We start from the raw sequence: 22767 nt of genomic DNA, 5'->3' as shown, positions 1-22767 counted from the left end.
AATATATTATATGAAGCAAAGCTAATTAAAAATAAAACATGCCATACATAGTGCGATTCTTTCATTATATTTTACACTATTCATTCTTTGTAAAAACAAGTAAAAAACAGCTCATCCTAATTCGTTTTTTACCTTCCAGATGCAAATAAAATATGACCTCTGACAAAAAACTTCACCGGGCGATTTTTAATATAAAATATCGAATTGGAAAACATCACGTAAGAATTGGTTTGAGCCCCCCCCCCCTCCAAATAAGGTTATGTAGAGATTTTTCTAACCCCCTCCCCCTCTGGACCCTTAAGTAGTTAATGAATGGTCCCTAACAAGATCAAATTGCAATTACTAGTTGACTGATTACGATTTCGATTATATCAAAGATTAATGGTTTTGATTAAAATTACGATTACAAATATAACACACATCTATTTAGATTACAATTTCCCAAAAACATAATCGATTGCAAGTACGTGATTGCGAGTACTTCACGCCTGTTCAACACCGATGATTGTATTTACCGATGCATTGCTACCATATCGATGCGTCAGTTTTGAACATAGATGCTCTACCATCGATGTCGCATCGCTGACAATCGTAATCAGCAATTATAAATTGGCTGATTACGATTTTGATTACATGAAATGTTAACGGTTTGATTACAATTACGATTTCAGCTAAAGCAAATGTCTGAATTACAATAATGATTACAATTGCGCAAAGATATAATCGATTACGGTCGGTTACAATTAGGTAATCGCGATTACTTTAAGCCAGTTAGACACCTATGATTTTATTTATCGATGCATTACTATCATATCAATGCGGCGGTTATGAACATAGTTGCTTTTTCCTCAATGTTGCATAGCAAATCATGGCATCAGTGTAGCACATCCTCTTTATAAATCGGGGTTTTTGTCATTCGCAGTACATAGATCATTTAATGATCTCATCTCAGGATCAAAATCTATAATATTTAGATCGATTACGGTCGATTACGATTATATAATAGCAATTACTTCAAGCCTGTTCAACACCGATGATTTTACTTATCGATTCATTGCTATCATATCGATGCGTCAGTTTGGAACACTCGCAATACATAGATCATTTAATGATCTCATGTACTCAGGATCAAAATCTATAATATTTAGATCGATTACGGTCGATTATGATTATATAATAACAATTACTTCAAGCCTGTTCAACACCGATGATTTTACTTATCGATTCATTGCTATCATATTGATGCGTCTGTTTGGAACACTCGCAATACATAGATCATTTAACGATCTCATGTTCTCCTGATCTAGATCTGTAATCACACAATTTTCAAGCGAAAAGTTATCTCTTAATGAAAAGTTATCTCTTGTTCAATTCATAGTTCCAGCGCTCATTTCAGCAACCAAGTGATACGCTTGGCAGGGTTCCTATGCAAACAAAGCATGACTCAAGATCTCCGTTCGTAAATTCGAACCTTTTTATTGTTCGATGCATCTCTTCTAGGCCAAGGAAGGAGCGAGCAACATGGGCGCTCTTTGTCAATCAAGCATGGGAACGGTAATCAGGCGAACGATCTTTTTTCATGGGCAGTAGATCTATTAGGAGAGGAGAATCGAAATATTTTTGCATACTGAGCTGGCGCAACCATGATAATAACCTTGATGACAAGATTGTTATATGATGAAGGAAAATGATTATGGTTTTGATCTAGAAGTTATTAGATGATAAATAATGTATAGTAGAACGATGATTTCTCGGGACTGTCTTAAAGATCATTGGACCATAAATTTCGGAAATATTTCTGACTACATCAAAAATGGCTGAAATGCACATTTTTAATTAAAAAAAATATTTCTATCAAATTTAATATTGAATATGTGTAGATATTGAAAGAATTTTACGACTGCCTAATTTCAGTTCGCACTTTATCCAAACTAATTTAAGCTAGTTGAAGTCTGTTGTCTTGACTTTATTTTCTCTTTTTCTCCCAATTATTCATCTTCTTGTGCTTTAAGGAATGTTTTCAGTTTGCGGGCTCAGTCGTGTAAAAAAAGGGAGGTGGGGGGTTGATAATAATAAAAAAAAAAATTGGCTTTTTTAATTTGTCGCTGGTCCCCTAAATGCATGAGTGATATATATATTTTTTATTGGAAAATAACATCGGGAGCACAGCTTTTCTACAACAAAAGTTAAAAACATTTATTTCTCAAGAAATTTGTAAAAAATAATTTTGGTAAGTGCATTGAAATTTATGAGCGGTGGTGTAGTTCAAGTCCAATGACATTTTATAGTTTTATGCTATATCATATCTTTCATTATGCTAACGAGACGAACTATGATCGATAAACTTATGATCCTAACTTATCGAAAAAAGCTTTTTTTTCTTCTTTGAGTCCTGTATGTAACTCACTGAAATATTTATCTTTCTAAAAAACAGCCTTTTTACTGTAGTTTGATAAAGTTGCAAGTAGTTTTGTGTGTGTATATGAGAAACAAAAGTCTGCGTATACCAGATAATTCAACAAATGTTTTATCGAAAACTCCAGAAATTCGATTTCATTCTGATGTAAAACATCATTTTTCTTCGTTTTTGTTAACTTTCGTTATCTTTTGGAAGATAATTTTTAACGACTACTTTTGAAGCAACATTCACCCATATTTTATGTTTCTAGAATATTTTACAAGTATATTTTGAAAGATGTAAAAAGATCTGCAGGACTTGCAAATTTCATTCTAGAAAATTTGACGCACACTTGAATCGGAGCTTATCTGTGGAAAACTATTTGTTGTTAGTATCTATGACAATGATAATGACATAGTGACATTCAGTGCAGAGCAATGATAAACATGTGGTTGGCTATAGGGCGGTAACTTACTGAATATGATACCTGAATTTCTTATAGGGAAATAATTTTAATGTATATATGTATAAAAATAACACTAACAAAACAAAGTGAAATTTTTTTCAAGACTTAAATATGAAAGCGTTTTATTTCACAGAGATAAAATATAAAATCAATTTTTGCTTTCGATCAATCGAACGAAATGTGTTTGAATAGTTTTCAGTTTTCAAAGACTTCTGCCAATAATGCCTTCAGTCCAAAAAAAGGGGGCGGGTTCCGCTTTGAACCATAAATATTTTAATACTTTTCCAAAGAAATTGAGCGCACGTTTTTACGAGTTTAATTAGAGCTTCAAATTTTCGTTTTTATATATTTCTTTCAGTATTTTCTCAAATCAGTTTTTCAAAGACTTCTTCCAATAATGCCTTCAGTCCCAAAAACAAAAAAAAAAAAAGGGGAGGGGGGTTCCACTTTGAACCATAAATATTTTAATACTTTTCCAAAGAAATTGAGCGCACGTTTTTACGAGTTTAATTAGAGCTTCAAAGTTTCGTTTTCATAATATTTCTTTCAGTATTTTCTCAAATCAGTTTTTCAAAGACTTCTGCCAATAATTCCTTCAGTCCCAAAAAAAAAAGGGGGGGGGGGGCGGGTTCCGCTTTGAACCATAAGTATTTTAATACTTTTCCAAAGAAATTGAGCGCACGTTTTTACGAGTTTAATTAGAGCTCCAAATTTTCGTTTTTATACATTTCTTTCAGTATTTTCTCAAATCAGTTTTCCAACCCTAAATTATTTCAGCTATGCCATTCCACAAAAAAAAAAAAAAAAAAAAAAAAAAAAAAAACCGAACATTTTGTCCTGCATGTTTTAGCTCATATATGTATTTTATTTAAATTAATAATTTAAAAAGAGATAGTGAAAAAAATGCTGTTGCTTTGAAATTTCTTACGCAAAACATTTTGCTCATTACCTTTATGAATTATTGCTTTTTTAATGAAATATATGAGCTGTTCAATAGCACCAGCAAGTCCGAAATGCATTAGCTCTTAGTCTTTAGAGTCAAACAGTTTAACGATAACTGGGTAAATTTCCAAGACCCTCAATTGCAAAAAAATCATCTCGAACGACTTGAACTGTTCAGGTTTGAAAAAAATATATTTTAAAGCTTTGTGTCAAAAATTAATTCTAGCTAAGACAGATAGAACATTTTAAAAGTACAGTTGAGTGCCGACTATCCGGACCGAGAAAGATCTGGTAAAAAGTTACCCCCCCCCCCCCCAAAAAAAAAGACAAATTTAAAAAACGGTTTTAGCAAAGTTTTTCAGTAAAATTCATCCACTCTCCCCAGGCTCAGGAATGCCCATCGTTGCAAATGATGTTACTAATTGAGGGTCTGGAAGTCAACTTTTTACCTTGAATAGACTTTTTAAAAGAGTTCAAACGGAAGTACTGGTAGAAATTGATGCAATACACATTGTACAGTCGTAATAAAAAAAAGTTAGGGAAAAGGGCAACTCTCCTCCTTTGATCGATCTGATTAATTGGACAAACGGTAAACCAGCTTTCGGATAATCAAATTTCTACCAATTATCCGGAATTTATACCTTACAAGTTCTTTGTAATTTATTATATATATACATAGAAGGAGAAACAAAGCTCCTTTATTTCAAAATTTCTGTGTCACGAACTCGTTTATTACTCGTTATTCTCGATCATACGTTTTAGCATGAAGCTTAGGCTTCATGCAAGAGAACTTGGGCGCTACCTCGAGCTTTTATCACTTTCTCAAAATGGAAGAAAAGAATTATTTTCTCAATTATGTGTGAAAGTCACATTGATTCAACTTTCGAGAAAATTTATTCATTACATACCTCGCAAACAGATTTCTGAAAAATGTCGAGTCATTGTTTTGAGTCAAAAATAGGAATTAATAATCCGATTCAAACTCGCGTTCTAGAAAAAAGTGATTTGGAGATCAAGGCCGCGCCTCAAATCTGCGATGGGAACAAAGTTTTTTTTCCACAAACGTACGAAAAGAACCATTGATATTGCGGTGTGTTTGACATTAAAACAGTGAGTCACTCGCTGTTTAAAGAGGCGTGAATTTGTTTACTCCGGCAACTTTTGTGTAAGGAGGATTAAAAGATTGTGGTGCAAATGAAACTACTTTTGTGTTAGAAATACTGGATTGTTCCATAACAGAAATCATTATCCACGTCAGAAAATGAATAAATAATATCGATTTTAACAGGAAAACAATAGGGAAGTTGCAACCTATTAAATATACCTATTTTGTCTATTGGATATTGTTAATTGACCCTCAAAACTCAAAAATTCACTATCGCCGAATTTTAAAACACCATGATTGAGTTTTAATGAATTTTTACAAACCCACGCGCAAAAGTGCACTCTTCTGAAACGTCACACGCTTACGTCACAGGGCTCTAGCCTTTCGCGGAAGGTCCCCTGTTTTCGCTACGGACATTTTGAGCGGGCCGATATTTTTATTTTTAAGAAATGTAATAATCCTTTTCAACACACCATGAAGGCCGGATTCGTTAAAGTACAGCCTCATAATCATCCTCAAGTAACATCAATGATGGTGTTGGAATATTTCCAAGAGGATGAGAGATTTAAATGTTCCAGAAATGCGATGCCAAGTGCGTCTTAAACGAAGCCAACTGCACTTTGGTCGGTTTCTCGTTGCCCGCTAAGCGCGGCGGAAGAGAGGATGACGTCACTTCCTGAGCTATTTGACGTCACATTCGCTTGAACTTTAAAAATTATTTTTAAAAAAACTACTTATCGTATCGCAAAAATTTTTTCACCGATGATTTTCGTACATGTTATATTCTATCATATAAAAATAAAACTGAAAAATGGAAAACTTCCCTATTGAGGAACAATGCATACACATTTCACACACACACAAATATATTGTAAGTACACAAATATATCGTAAGTACACATCATAGGCGTACATAGAAAATTATTTCTTCGAAGTGAACAATTGAATCAGACACCCGTCAAGAGCTCTATTTTAAATTTTCAGGAAACAGAAAAAAAAAAAAAAATTAAAAATTAATTTGAATTCTTAAATTTTGAATTTAAATTATGTTTTTCGCAATCACGAGTTGCGACAGGACCCTACTCATTGGTTACTACTCTACTCACTTGTCTCTAGACACGGCTCTTGTTCCTCCAAGTCTACCCTCCTGTTTTATGGAGACGTGTGTATTAGTTGTGTATGTGTAGGCTTTTGTGTGTGCGTAGACCTGTGTGTATGTGTGTGAGTGCGTATGTGTATGAGTGTGCGTGTGTCTAGGACACGGACGCGACCGACCAGGAGCGGCTACCGGAGGACGCAGCCGCGCCTGCAGGTGGCGGTGGTGGTTGAAAAAGGCACGGAACATCAAAGACGGTCAAATGAGAACAATAAGCAATCGCGATTGCTCAAAAAAAAAAAACTTCTGTGGTTACTTCAAAGTTCAAGGGTTCAAGTGTTATCAAGTGTTGGGATTCAAGTGTAATTTTTTTTGCAAATTGTTTTAAAGATTTTTGTACTAGACGGGTTTCTGCAATAAAATAAAACTTTTTACTTGAAAAAAAAAAAAGAAAAGGTTTTTGACTATAATATTGATTTTGAAAAGCTCTTGTAGGTTGTAAATAAATTTGAATGAATCTAGCAGGGCACGTTTTGCAATGCCACTAGTGCGTTGTTAATTATTTCGTTCTCTTAGATGAAAATAAAGGAAACAAGAGAGTTTCAATGGAAACAACAAAAATAAAATAAAACGCTTTCATTTCGTCCGGAAATGTTAAAGCAAAATGGCTAGCTCAAAATTATGTTAGAAAAAAATACATCAATAATTTTTTATAGTGAGAATGTAGATCGAGTCCATGTATAGTTTAGATTTAAAAAAAAATATTGCCGTAAACAAATTGTCATTTGTAGAAAACTTCGTCTAAATAATTAGGCAAAAGCGCACATCTATAACGAACAAACTATCACCCCTGTAAACTAATAGATGCGTCCATTTACGCCTGTAAACCGAATGTTTGCCTTCCTATATTATCGGTGGTCAGACTGTATCCTGCTACATCTATGTTCTTGACGTGAAAAAAAAACTTAACGCACACACAGATAAATACACAATAAACATCTTAAAAATTATGAACAAAAATACTTTAAAAAAAAGGAAGAAACAGTAAAATCGAAGAGAAAGGGAATAAAAAATCGCTCTTAAAAATCTTAACAAATATATTAAGCACGAAATCACAATAAATATTTTTGGCAAGAAATGCGCAAACTACTAAAAAAAACATGAAATATGCGACAAAAATGTCAGGAAAACTTTTCAAAAGACAAAAATTGCACTATAATTGAAGCACAGAAAACTGTTAAAGAAAGTAAATTAAGTTGAATCCTTAAAGCTCTATGTAAAAAATTAAAATCCGACTTTAAAAAGTAGTTTTGATTCAATTAAACAGACAATTTTTTAGTATAATTATTTAAATCAATCAGACTAAAAACTCCCCTCATTGATGCGAAATAAACAAAAGTAGGAAATATGTGCTGTATACAAATTAATACAATACATTTTACAAGTTATATTGAAGATGTATATCAGAAAGCTAACGCTTAATTTTGTTGCAATTTGCATAAACATCAGCAATTCAGAAGAAATTATCTTTCATAATTGTACTGTAGAAGTGTCTAAAATACTTTATGATGTTTTTATATTTATTTTCTTTTTTCTTTTTTTTTTTGCACACGCTGCAAATTTCAGAGTTTCTTAATGATATTGCTTGTGTGTACCGAAATACCAGTGTAAGCTTTGAAACAAATACCGTTCTCAATTAATGAAAACTTCTCTATAATTAACTCGAAAAAAAAAATATCACCTTTTAATCCCCTTGGAAGAAAATAATTTTCTTGAATAACCACCTGACATAAAACCAACAGGACATAAAGGTGTAATAAATACAAAAATTAGCACTATAATATTTTACACATTCTAAACATTTTTTTCAATATAAAGTCACAGGAATTATAAGCTTTCTAAGCTGAAAGTTTAACAAACGTTATTTACGAAAACTTCGTTCCGTCTTTCTGGCGACTATAAAAATGGCAGGCTCAAAATTCTGATCCAAAATGCTGTTTGAAATGTAATATTTTGTACCGTTATTTTTCTATTCAGTTGAATAAAATATTTTCAATGAATGTTTTTGTTTATTCCCTCAATTAAATCCACTTATTTATGAAACTTTAAAACATGCAACAATCAATTTAAGAGCCTAATTTTAAATAGAAAATTAATATTTTCAATAACATTGTTAGCAATCACACAATGCAACGAATTTCCTTTCAAACAAATTGTTTATCCCCAGTATGAACTCAAAATCATTCTTTTTTTTTTTTTTTTTTACAAGCAATATAATCGTTTTAATGCCGATTGGCAACTTATTTACTTTTTAAATTTGCGAAAACAGAAAATTTCTGTTTACGTCACCGACATGTTTGCTCTTCCATCAATTATATATTTTTATATAAGTTATAATGATGTTTTATTTTGCTGCTGGATTATTTTGACAAAGCTCTACATATTATTTAATGATTTTTTTTAAATGTACTGTAGGGGAAGCTGCTGTACCCACGGACAAAATTTACTTTTCAATTTTTGCTGGTCTCTGGGAATGGGTAATCGATCGGAAAAAAATTCTGGCAGAATCTACAACTTATCATCTAATTTGGCAATTTTTGTCAGGTGAAAATTTCAAAGCTTTCAACATCAAAAAAAATTTCTTAAAAACCATCTTTTTTGTTCGTGGGTACAACAACCCGTTCACCCCGCGGACAGGTGCTTTTGTACACATAGACATATAAAAATATAATATATAAATATGTCAGAGGAACTCAATTATACTCAATACATTTTCATAAGTCATTTTATATTGAAATACTTCAAACATCCATTGAAAATAACATTAAATAAAATATCCAACAGAAATTAAACTTTGAAAATTAACTGAAGGTTTTTCCCTTTTTTTTAATATTAATTTTGCTTAATCTTTAACATCAGTGAACTCTTTAAAAAGTTATTAGTCTTAAGAGAGTTAATGATGTTATGAATAATTATGTTTTTAAACAAAAAAATAACTAGATTCATGATAGTATGGCTCTCTATGTATCTACATAACAACTTCAATTTATATGCAAATTGAAACTATTAACCAAAATTAACCCACCACAAAAAACTCAGTTTAGATTTAACAAACAAATACCTAGAAAAGTTGACTTTAAATGAAAACAGGTGGGATTGACGGCCTGTAGATCCTACAACAGGTAGGGGTTACTTCAACACCAATATAATATCTATAACTACAAGCCCTACTTCAAATTCATCATCATTGTTGAAAGCAAATTTCGGACGTTGATGACAAGGCACTATTTTGAGGTACTTCACAATGTAAGAAGACTCATGTGTGACCCAAGGAGACTAAAAATTACTGTCCGTGGGTACACATGGTTGTGTGTCCTTGGGTCCTTGGGTACAAAAGTATGCCACTTTGGTTTTGCAAGGCAGTCACATCGACAGGACCACAGTTTTACAACATTAAAAACCAGAAACAAAACCTTCAAAGTACAGGGAATCATGATACCTACAACAAAAATGAATAATACAATCCACGACGGACGAAAAAAAAAAGAAATTGCTCATGTTTTTTTTTACATAGACCCTACCAAAAAAAAAAAAAAAAAAAAAAAATGTGATAGAATCTTAAATGTTCGTTTGATGGCGTTGAAACTTCCTGGGGTATTGGAGAGGGTTGTGACACACACGGTTGAACCCCAATTAGGTTCCCTCTCGACGATACCTGGAATTTCTCGACCAACGTCCGAAGGTGCAACCGTCCGTGGGTGCAGCATCTTCCCCTACTATTCTACTTTTTGATGACAATTTAGTTATTCAGCGGATTAGTTTTCATTTTAATAGAACTTTTAGTCTTGTTTAATGCCCTGTTCTGCTTCTTGCCTAAACTGTCTGTTTATTAAAATGATAAAATAATGTATGGTTATGTAACATGGTGTCGATAAATCAAATCAAAAGGACAAGATCAAAAATGCGCCAAGTGCTTTTGACAGAAAGATACCGAGAAATATTCAAATATTTTAAAATAAATAAATAAGTATAACTGCTACCAGTCAGTTCACGGTAAAAGTGCAAAATTTTGGACAGGTATCAAAACTCCGTGAAACTGCATTGTTAACATGTTTAAAAAGGGCTGGACTAAAAACATGAAAGCAGATAGCCTTCACTCCTGTATCTACCCCAGCTTCTTTAGCAAATTATAACTGCAATTCCAAACTTTTTTTTCTTCCATTTCTATGATTTTGGTGGCGTGTTAACGCCTTTGATAGCAATCTGAGGAAACCACGCCAGGATTTTTCAAACGCCAATTTTTTAGTCGAAAGCTTTCTAATCACAACTTTCCTCAGTTGTGAACTTGTTATTAGAACCAAAAAGATTTCCCCACTTTCCGATTTTCAAGGTGTTCGTCTGGCTTAATAACGGGGTCTAGTTCGCCATCTCGGGTGAATTCCCTCTGAATCCAGGCCACTCAGTGTGGCCAGCTCTCGCTTCAACTGTTCTCACTTTTCGCAATGGTGGAGGAAGTGACGAAAAGGGTAGGAAAACAGACACTAAAGAAAAACAGACGCTCGTATTCTTCTTTTTTACTAACCTTCTATTCGTTTTTTGTGCAGGCGACCTCGTTTTCTCATTTGTTTATGCGCAAATATATTCATTTTCTATTATTCTGTAATATTATAAAAATATATTTTGTAACAGCTCAAGTCGTGCTCAAATTTTGTTAAATATTGTTGGAAAATACAATGAACAAGAATTTTTTACTTTTTCAGCCTATCATGTATTAAACTTCTTCGTTCTCTTGTAATATTAGGAAGACCAGAAAGTAATGTTTTTTTCATTTTCTCACTTTTCTCAATGGCGAAGAACTGACGAAAAGGGTAGGAAAACCGACACTAAAGAAAAACAGAAGCTCATATTCTTCTTTTTTTACTAACCTTCTATTCGTTTTTGATGCAGGCGACCTCGTTTTTTCATTTGTTTATGCGCAAATATATGCATTTCCTATTATTCTGTAATATTATAAAAATATATTTTGTAACAGCTTTAAGTCGTGCTAAAAAATTGTGCTAAATATTGTTGCAAAATACAATGAACAAGATATTTTTACTTTTTCAGTCGATCATGCATTAAACTTCTTTATTTCTAATGTAATATTAAGAAGAGAGAGACTAGAAAGGTATATTTCTTTGTTTTTTCATAAATTGTTGCCAAGCTTTAAATTTTTAATCAGTGATGTAATTAACTCCGTATTATCAACTATTGTTCAAATGATAAAAGATAGGGGACTGTCTATAAATGAGATCAATTTTTTTTTTCAACTCAGTAGGGGAGAACTAGTGATTGCAATACCGGAATACCAGTATACCGAATACCGGTATTTCGAGCAATTTTGACCTTTTGAAATACCGGCATTTGCCTCAGTAAAAACCGGTATTTTCGGTATCTGAAAATAATAAATATCTTTCAATTAAAGAGTTTTAAATATTACTTATTAGATATCTGTTGTTACTTCAAAGTTATATATCTTTTTCAGCAAGACAACACAAAAATCAATGTATTGATGTAAAATTTTGGCTTCAATAGCACGAATTAGTAGAATATCAATGAATAAAAGTTTTCGTGCGTTTATGTGCATCATGTTTTTATTTTTCAAATATCCTTTCTTGCTCTCTTGCCCTTTTTAAAAAAAAATTTGGAATTACAATTGTATTTGCGCTATAAGTAATTTATTCCAACCATCAGCAGCAACAATATTTTATGGAATACAATTTTTAATATTTAACTCAAGTGTACTGAATTTTGAGAAAATATTTTCATTTTTAGTATAACAAATGCTACTTCGTTGTTACCAATAATGGTGCCCTGTCCTGTCCCGCTATTTATCTGTATACTTGGCGAGATAACACTTAGAAATTACATAGTACCTTAAAAATTTACATTGAGGAAAGGCAAAATCAAATGGATCATATTTTCAGATATTAACATAACTATAAAGAATTTTGAAAAGAAAACGAAAAAGCGAAATGAACAAATAAGATCAAATTTAGTTAAATTCATCATCAATTTCAAACCGAAGGGTTAATGAAACACATGTCTATATCCTGATCCAGAGAAATTTGTTGAAGATGATGTTAATATCGGATAATAATTATTACACGCAGAAAGAGTATTTTGAACTGCAGGAAATCGGTACACTAAGACGAGTTCACGGCTTAGTTACAACTCAATATATGCATTATGTTTTTTATTATCATTGACTTCTTATTATAGCATTTGTTCCTTCATTTTATATTTGTTGAAAATAAATTTTCATTAAAAATGCACTTTTCGCACAAAATTATGAAATATGGCAAAAAAAGCAATATTTTTTGATAATTTACTGAGAAATTCCTAATACCGGTATCAATACCGGTATTACGTTTTAAAAATACCGAATAACGGTATTTTATATTTGGTCCGGTATTGCAATCCTTAGTGAGAACCTTTGTTACAAAGTGTCACACTTCATTATACCTCCTCCCTCATTTGTCACCATGTCGCGCAATTTTTTACTAACCTATTCTTGTAAAAATTCTTGGAGCCTCATTTCTTGTTCATTGCCCCTAATTTCTTCTCTTCACAACTGTCACAATTTCACGTACCCCCTCTTTCTCAAAGCGTGACATCTATGTGAACAGCCCCTAACTAGTTTTGAAAAAAAAAAAAAAAATCTGGATATAGCATTTTTGTTTCAAGTCAAATTTTCAAATTTTTATTCTCTAGAAAGTGCTGCAGCGGTTGGAACATATGGATTGTGGGCAATTCCACGAAAAGTGGTCCAGACACATCAAAAAAAAAAAAAAAAAATTCACATAATATAGAAACAACCTTTGTTTTTGAGAGAAAAATATCTGTTCTTTTCAATTTCAGCATCAATTTTGAGTTTAAGAAATTTTTATATCAGCTTTTAGCCTTATTGGATAATATTTAGACAAAGTCAAAAAAAAAAAAAAAATAAATAAATAAATAAATAAATAAATAAATAAATAAAATAAATAAAAAATAAATAAAAAAAATAAAAATAAATGTAAGAGCCATTTCTTTACTTAATCATCAATTTTGTTTTTTTAAAAAAGTATCAAATATTATGAACACAGATGCTTTACTATAACTATGTCTCAATTATTTTTAAATAAAAACTTTTGATAAGTTTTCCACCCCTCAAAATATGCAGGTCACATTTTTTTTTTTTTTTGTTTTGATCACTCACGTAACACAAAAGGAACAAAAGTTTTCCTTCAAGGTCAAATTGGGGAACTAGAAGAAAAATATCTCACTTCATAAATTAAATTGATACGTACTTGTAACCTGACTTTCACCTTTAAACATTTGGTGGAATTTTTTTACTGAGGCTTTTTGAAAGATGTCACACACGTAACGCTCCTGATTGGTTTTCATTACGAGTTGGTTGGATCTATACATTTTTCAATGTAAAGGAAAAATGTACTCTGCATAATTTAACTAAAAATATTGTGTGCTGCCACTGAAATCAAGACTCTGAGTGTTAAAAATAATAATAATAAGGGGAAAAAAAACAATAAATAAATAAATAAAACGAAGAAAACATTGTTTATTTCATACCCAAAGAGCAATTTAAACTAAATATTAGCAGTCTCATATTTTAAGATCAAAATAACAATTTTCCATTTACCTTAAATTAAGGAGGCGTACCCATTTTCCCCCACCATCCCTATATACATTTTAGTTTGTGCGTTTGTCCAGCTTTCAGTTTTAACAGCTTTGCTTTTAGGTTTTAACAGCTTTGCTTTTAAGTTTTAACAACTTTGCTTTTAAGTTTTAACAGCTTTGCTTTTAAGTTTTAACAGCTTTGCTTTTAAAACTCCTATAAAGTACCGGCAAAGACCTCATTACCCCCCACCCCTGCGAAGTGTACTAAAACCTCAAATATTTACAGTTTACCTTCAACGGTGTATGAAAAAAGTCTCTCTATTTTCAAAGAAATCTAATGCCCAAAACTTTCGTTTTTCTTTCCTCCCTTTTATTGTTTTCGATTCATATTTTTTGAACATAAAAATGAATTGCTAACTAGAACAGTTAAAACTTCTAAAACAGTTAAAGCTCGCTTTTGAAACACTCATAAATATAGCATATTCTTTTTTATGCTTAAAATTCTAAAACAAAGCTATTTTTTCTGTTCAAAGTTTTAAAAAAAAGTGTTGGTTAAAGTTGCAAAAATGGGGGGAAAAAGCCACCATTTTGCATCCTTAGTGAAATAACGGATAAAGCTGATTGCATCATAACTTTCAAAAACAGCAATGCTTAACCACTAATAAGAATCAGAAAGACAACATCTTCAGGTGTTGGTATCTTAATACAACATCCAGAAAAGCGATCACGTAGTAACAACCCCAAGACGTAACCTAATCTACCTCACCGATTACAATATAAGCAGAAAACAAAAACATTTTCCATCTTAATCAACACCCACGGAGCGCAACAAACCTTACCGATGTTATCAATTCAAAGTGATATGGAATGATTTCATCGGAAGTAAAATCAGAAGAGAAATCCCCTCGGAAAAGTGGTTGCAGTTTCCCCCTAATAATACTTTTCGCTACCAAGTCATTGTCATCGGCAGAGAAGCGGAACTAAACGTCGGGTTTCGCGACCGGGCCGACAACGGGCGGGGAGGAGGAGGGGGGAGGGGCGCGGAGATTAACGTAAAACTGTTCTGCAATAAAGCTTAAAGATCATTGCCGAGTTGTAGATATTATCGGCTGGTTTCGGGACAGCACTGACCCACCGAGTTCGCTCTTCAAAAGTAGGAGTTTGTCAATTTTTCTTTGGATTACCCGAGACGAGAGAATATGCCGGGGTCTATCGCTCGCACCAATTCGTACGAAAATGGACATGTTGGAGAAAAATTAAAAGGTGAGAAATATGCTGTGAAATATCAATAATTTATTATTATTATTTACTAGGCAGGGTTCTTACTAGGGGAAAAGTATGGTATGATTTCCCACACGGGGCTACATTTTAACAGGGAGTTTTAAAAATTGAAGTAAGAGCAGTGTTTTTTTTCTTTTTTTTTTAAGTGTAGTTTATTGCTTGAACATTTAAACAAATATTTATACAGACAAAATACTTGCATAAAATATAGATCAGATTTCTATAAAACCGAAAGCGATTGTTTTACTTGATTGTTAGAACAAAAATGCTTCTTTTTATTTTGTCGACACCGACTTTTTTGTTAAAGAAAAATTAGTATTAAAATCTCTTTCAATGTCAATTTTGTTGGAAAGAATCTTTGTTTTTTAAATCTATCATTTTCTAAATGAAGGGCCAATAAAGTACTCAATTGTTCTGGAAAATGAATGAATGCCTAAAAGAGAAAAAAGAGAGAGAGAGAGAGAAAGTCGGAAAATGACGATTCTGCAGACAAAAATGTTTTGGCGCAATTTTTGTGTAAAACGGAATAAAAAATACATTTTGTTTAGTGCAACTAGGAGCAGAAAGTAAACTTAAAGTTATACAGGTGTTTGAACGTTCAGTGCACCATACATAATTATTCTCGATATTTTCCTCCTGTTTCTTTAAGTCCAAATTCCTAGATTTTTCTGTTCCTTGGTCATAAATACTCTATTCAGACAGGCTGTCTTCTTAAAACAAAAGTGAAAAAATAGAAAAAAAAAAAAAAAAAAACCGAGAAGAGAAATTTGCTATCTTCTTAACATAATAATATGTAGACTGATCTCAGCGGTAGCAAAGCTCAAATAGATTTTTATTGCGTGGGATTTTATTAAAAGTTGCTGGAATCGCGCAATCCCGCTCTCTGGCTCAAACCCTGGTAGTCCCTGGTAGAACCGAGTAGTCTGACCAGTGAATGAATACGCCACACAGCACCTCGTAATTCCTTTAAAGTTGAGTAAGCTTTCAAAGATTTTTACTTTGAGGAATTGACGGTAGTCTCTTTTTTCTGAACATAAATAAATAAATATATTTTTAAAAAAAACCGAAAGAAAGAGAGAAAAAAAATGTTGTATTTGTCCACCGTATTCATTGTTTTAGTTGCTGAATAACTTTTTATTTAAAATTCCTCCATAAGCCTGAATGAGAATCGTAAAAGTTCCCCCAAGTTTTATAATTACAGCTATCACGGTAATTCCATGGTAAGGGCAGTATTATTGCTGCACAAAACATCCTATAAAAGTTCCAAATATGTTAGATTCTTTCTTTATTCCTCGAGCTTTAAGAAGACCATGGACTCTACTTCTATATTCAGTAGTACGTCAAAAGGCCGATCGCAATTCCAAAAAGTTTATTAAATTTGTCTTCATGTTCAGTAATCAACAAGAGTTCATTTTTGTTAAACTTCGTTGAAAAATTAAATTTCAGATTGTAGCGTAGTGTACTGCATTGTACGTTATGTGCACTCATATTGTACAATTATTTTATTTGATTGAATGTTATGCTATTTTCCTAAACGCGACTTTCTTGGTTTTTTTCCAAAATCCGAATCACATGGTATCAATTAATTCGGATTTTTGGCTCTATACTGCGATGCAATTAAATTTTGAATAATTCCATAAACATTTTTTTAAATTGCGCATTTTTGCTCAGTAAGGGACGTATCCCATAAGACAAGTCTATTGCTCAGTAATCCATCTAATGTAAAATTGACAGGACTTTAATTATAACTGATAATATTCTCGGAGATGTCGATTAATGATTTACTTTAAACATACAGTATATTTATAAAGCAGATCAATAATGAGTAACATTTTCGCCATTTTTAATTTGAAAGATTTCTTTTAGTGTGAAAACATATATATGCGCATTTCCATACAAAATGTATTAATTGTATATCGATTATAATTGAATAATTATTTTCAATAATTTACAAAGCTTAAAAACAGGACAACGAAAAAGGATAATATTATAAAAAAGGAATTTCGTTGAATAGGGAACAAGTTCAAACTCGTGCAGTATTTGACAGGCCTTAAACTGGAGCAAAAATTTTTAACGATACAGATGTTTTTTCACCCAAACAGAAGAAACTGGCTCTGAAACTAAACTTAGAACGCTTTTAAACTACTTTAAATATCGAAAACATAAAAAATGAACGACAATATACTTTCCATTACAATGCAAAGTTGGTAAAGGTTCGACGCAAGATGTAGAATTGTAAATGAAACACGACACACGCATCTCAAACATCCTCAATGTTATTCTCCGTTTCAAAAGTAGTAATAATAACAATAATAATTATAATAATAGTAAAAAAATAATAGCAATAATAATAATAATAGTTATAGTAATAGTAATTATAATAACAGTAGTAATAATAATAATAGTTATAGTAATAGTAATAATAATGACAGTAATTATATTAATAATAATAATAATAGTAATAATAACAATGCTAGTAATAATAATAACGCGCCATGATCTCAAGGGATGGAGTGTGTACTTTCCCGTTAAGTCATCAGAATATCAAGAAAGCGTGTTTTATCTGAAAGCTACAAACTGATGCAGTCAAATGGAAAAATGACATCCAAAAATAAAAATATTGTATCTATTCAAATAACTGGAGCGTTCAGCGTGACCATAACATGTCAAGATAATGTGCACTGCATACTAAGTTAAGATACAGATCTAAATGCAACTTCTTATGTTATTGAGGAATTGGACGAAAAAATGAAGCATCATCATGAACCATCATTAATTGTTCCAGTACAATAAGTGCGGATTTCCATCGAATGCGAGAATTCACCGTTGTGGACTGAGTTGTCTTCGCCTTAAATATTTGAATACATTCTCAAATTTGTATTCGATATTTGCGCAGTTATTATTTAGTGTTAAAATGGTCTTACTCTTTAAGAAATTGGAAGTGAAATGGAAATCAATAGTAGCTCATCTAAACATTTGGATAGCAACTGTGGGATTGTGTATGATATTGTGTTTGGTTGAATGAAATGTATCTTTAATTTAAAAAAATCTCCAGATTCAAAAGAATCAAAAATTAAGTTTATTCAATTATATTATTTAGAATTTATAAAAACCAGTACATAATATTAGGTGGCAAAAAACGTAAAGTTATGAAATCGAACCGCATTGTAATAAACTTCAAATGCTCGAAACTTATTTTTTGAGAAACAAATCGAGAAGAAAAAAATTCTTAAATCAAACCGTCCGCAGCGATTAAGTGATTTCAATTATAGAATAGATAATTAGATATCTGCTCTAGGAGGTTCTACACTTTTTATTTTTGATGCTTTTGATTTGAATTTCTATTTTGGAGAAGTACGAAGAAAATAATTGGAAAAGTATGATTAAATAAAGCTTTCTTCCTCAAAAATATCTCTAGTTACATTATGACACAAAGTAAATTTTCCTACGCGAAGTACTTCATATTATTCACATTAATTTGTCGAGTCATTACTTTATAAATATTATTATGTAGATAAATATTATTATGTAGATTATTTCTTATTTATCTCCAGTGAATTTCTTATTTTTAATCGACTTCAAAACAGAGGTAGTTATTAATTTATACCGTATATGTATGTTGGTGTGTATGCCTCATAACTTCTCAGTAGGTGAACCGATTACGATGATTATTTTTTAATAAAACAGGGATCGTTTAACTTAGGCTCCGTACTTTTGTTTGATCATAGTTGTTCTTTAGAAAAAGTCATGGGTGGAAAAACAGTTGGTACAAAATGTCAATTCATTCATTCTCCCTTGATCTAATGGCATTTTTATCTTGATACCAATGGTAGATAATAACGGGTCCATTAATGAAGGCATAGGATTTTTATCATGATCAAATTGTATTGTTCTGAAATATGAATTAGTTTAGAAATAGTACACTTTTTCATATCATAAAAATGAAGTTACGTAGGAAAATATATAATATTTTGGTTTTCTTTACATATTTTTGACCTTTAAAATAATGTCAAAATAGGCAGCTTATTTCATAAATAGTAGCTTGTACATTCAGAGTGACTTGGAACCACAATTTCTCTACTTTAAACTGCCCCCCACATATTTAATAGTTTTAGTGCATTTGTTGGTATAAAACGGAGGAATACTCTAAAACTACAGTACAGTCATCCTAAATTAAGGAATAACATTTATTAAATCCCTTTAAAATGAATTATTAACCTAGATCAAATTCATCTTGACATCGAGGGTCAGTTTGAATCACGTCAGAAATGAGAAGTAAAATAAATTATTTTAGCAAGTTTAAATCTGAAAAATACAATTTCTAAATGTTTAAAAACTGCACCTTTGTATTCCAGAAAACGGCAAGAGTTATATCATTTATAATACTGCTTAGAATATTATAGTGTAGTAACAGCAATTTCAAGAACTTCCTAAATAGCTTCCAAACCATAACTTTAGAGTAACTGAATGATGCAATGAGCTGTGTACAATATTGTCAATTTTTTTTCGTTTGAAAATAAACTGTAGAAAACTTATTTTATAATCTTCATAACCTTGTTAGAGAGTACAGCACTGGATCTTCTTTTTTCTTTTCTTTTTTTTAAAGTCAAACATACTAATAAATTGGAGATGGCACATATTGAACCGACGCGACGCGACGCACAGTGGTTCAAGGGCGGAAAAATAGCAATTTTTAAGTTTTAAGATAAAAAATATTTCATGCCGTAATTACTTAGCCCTTCAGTTGTAGTAACTTACTCCAAAAGAATTTTTTGAAAAAAATAATTCGTTTTTACAAAAAAAAAAGCAGAGATTGTTGAACAATTGCGTTTTTACTTTTTTCGGACGTACGACGTATACTTCAGTTTTAATTCATTCGTTCAATAAGGAGGACTAAAATTTAATAAAAGTCATTTCTGATTGGTTTTTCACACATATAGGATGCATATTACATCGTAGTTAAAAATTAAAAATTCATCGAAATTAAAAACTACCTGAAATAAAAAAACATTATTTTTTAAAAAATATAATGAAAATTATTGTGGAATATACTTTTATCGGCGGCTTCCGGTGGGCTAAAATTTACATACATCAATAGTTGAATCCTTCCTGTAAATAAACAACAACATTTTAGCTGCGACCACCTGCGACTGCAGTCGTGGCAGATGTTTTTGTTCGATCTACGCTATTTACGAATACCAATATAGTAAGTTAGAAAATAACCCGAAACGGTATGACGGGGGTAAATTGCTTTTTTATCAAAGAAATTGGTCATCCAATTTGACATGCTCCAGACTAACGTATGTCACAGTTTCACTACTTTGCAAGAGAGCCTAAAAACGTTTGTTTACTGTTTCCGAAAATTGGGGCTTTTGAAACATTCATCTATAAATATAGAGGATTTTTTTAAACAGATTTACGTTGTTATGGCTTAATGCGGCGCATTATTCTACATGCAATGCAGTAGTAACCTGAAAATAACAATTTTCGGAACTGTTTGGCTTTAAAGAAGATACATATGAGAAAGAAAATTTTGAAACTCATACAGAAATCTATATAAAAAGTGAAATAACCATTCTGTTCATAAAACAATGAAATTAGAAAATCATTAAACGTTTGAAATTTCTGATTTCTTTTTCGAAATCATTCTAGTATAAAGCTGTTCTCAGTTTGTCAACATTGCCAGAAAATATTGTTCGAGGGGATCAATTGCAATAAATAAACCTTGCATGTGGTATACGACTGATTTAATTTATATTTTTCACTAAAAACACAAAATGAATTTAAACTACAGAGAAACCCCGATTTCACGTTCTCAGAGGCCTGAATCAAACATAAAATGCATAAAATGTGGAAAAACGTCAATTCAAATCCAAAAACATAAAACATGGGAAAACGTTAAATACAGGAAATGTATAAAAAGCAAAAATCAGATAAGGAAACAAAAATAGTAATAAAGGGTGCTACGATGACACTTATAAAATGTAAAAATAAGATATTTTACAAAAAGAACATTTTTGTACACACCAGTTTAGATCATTCTAACACATTAAGTAACGAATCCGAGTGTTTAGGTTGAAAATAGTCAGTAATTATGAGTCATTGAATCCAAAGTAAATACCGCATCTTCCAGGATTGGAACATTTTGCAAAGTTTTTTCCTGGTCTTTATGATAAAGAAAATAGTCTTTCACTATTATTAAGCTCTTAAATGCAGTATTGAAAGAAGAGACAAGTTATGTTTCCTCTTCTTCTTGTTCATCTTCAGTCCATAAAGTCAGATACGGACGGAGCCGAAGCGTTTCTGTTTTCATGGATTAACTTTCAACAGAGTGGATTATGTTTAAAAATGCACAGAGGGAATTTTCTTGATTTTAAAACATTTTCTCTCTTTTTTTTTTAACTACCGAGGGAAAACGTGAAATGCAGGAAATTCATAAATAACAAACTTTCCATCCGTGTTAAATTAATATTATTAGTGTACGGAAAAACTGGGACTTGATGATAAAAAACGTAAAACGTGGGGAAAACGTAGATTCGAGGGACGTAAAATTCGGGCTTTTTCAGGGTATACGATTAGCAAGCATTGAAGATAAATATTACCATGCAACAATTTTAACAATTTTCCAAAGCATTTTTTGAGAATATTCAAAGTTATTGAATTTTTTCCGCTTTTTTGTCGTTTTGAACTATTGTGCGACGTGGCTCAAAGTCACACTGAGTTGTTGAAATTAGGTAAAATTTATCGTTTGTTGTGTTTTAGATTTAATATTTATCAGTTTTTTTTTTTAGTCGTCTGCAATTTTTTTTTATTCTTTCACATTATTTTAATTAGCGACTGCGCTATCTTTTTTTTTTTTTTGTCATGACAACGGCAAAAGAATTGAGGATAGTTGAAATATTTTAAAAGAATGTGTGAATGTTTACCTAAGCCGTTGTTGACGGATAATGCTATTTTATATTCTACGTAGTTATGTAGTTTTTTTTTTTTTTTTTTAAATAAAAAGTGTAGAATTTGGTTTATTTACCCAAGTGCAGAAATACGTTTATTCATTGAATTCTTTGGGTTTTACAACATTTGTAAATGTTTCAGAATCGGAAAAAACAATGAATATTATTTGTCATTTTCAAGTTAAATGATTATGTTGTTTCAAGAATCCCTGTAACTTTTACACCAAAAACCGCTTTTATATAAAATGTCTGAGTTTTCTGAAATACATTTAATTTTGTAAAATAGTTTGAATTTCGTCATTTTCAAACATACCACATTCTTCTGAACACTAAATAAGTGTTGTGAAATATTTTAACTCTCGTCAATTTGAGAAAAAACCGACAATATCTCTCTGGGAATCAAATTAGTTTTCTGAAACATTTTACTCTTGACATTGACACACAAACTGACGATTGAGGCAGTGAAATGCAAAGGGATGGCAGCGGACGTTTTAAGTAGAACGAGTTTATAATTTAGATCATTCGTAGGTTTTCATTCGATTCCTTTTTAAACCATGCTGTATAGCAGCACCTACCTGGGTCGCTAATACTATCTGTCTCCCCAAAACAAAGAGGTTTCCTATCATTTTAACTGGTTAGCTCCAAATTTTTAATTTTGCCACTTACGTCCCTTTGTTTCTCACTGTCTGAATTTTACGCCCCAAAACAGAGAAGAGGTTTCCTATCATTTTTACTGCTTAGCTCCAAATTTTTAATTTTGCCACTTACGTCCCTTTGTTTCTCACTGTCTGAATTTTACGCCCCAAAACAGAGAAGAGGTTTCCTATCATTTTTACTGCTTAGCTCCAAATTTTTAATTTTGCCACTTAC

General features: G+C 31.6%; 1 protein-coding gene across 1 annotated transcript in view; it reads left to right on the top strand.

Annotated features, from left to right (window-relative positions):
• Positions 1-14760: 14760 nt before the first annotated feature.
• LOC129229349 (acetoacetyl-CoA synthetase-like) overlaps positions 14761-22767 on the top strand; it is a 78823-nt gene continuing 70816 nt past the window's right edge. The window contains 1 exon segment of the mRNA XM_054863639.1: positions 14761-14929. Within this exon segment, the coding sequence (XP_054719614.1) occupies positions 14866-14929 (64 nt within the window). The 5' untranslated portion in view covers positions 14761-14865.

This window comes from Uloborus diversus, chromosome 9, assembly GCF_026930045.1.
Source record: "Uloborus diversus isolate 005 chromosome 9, Udiv.v.3.1, whole genome shotgun sequence".
Classification (NCBI taxonomy): domain Eukaryota; kingdom Metazoa; phylum Arthropoda; class Arachnida; order Araneae; family Uloboridae; genus Uloborus; species Uloborus diversus.
This window is presented reverse-complemented; position numbering and strand designations above follow the sequence as displayed.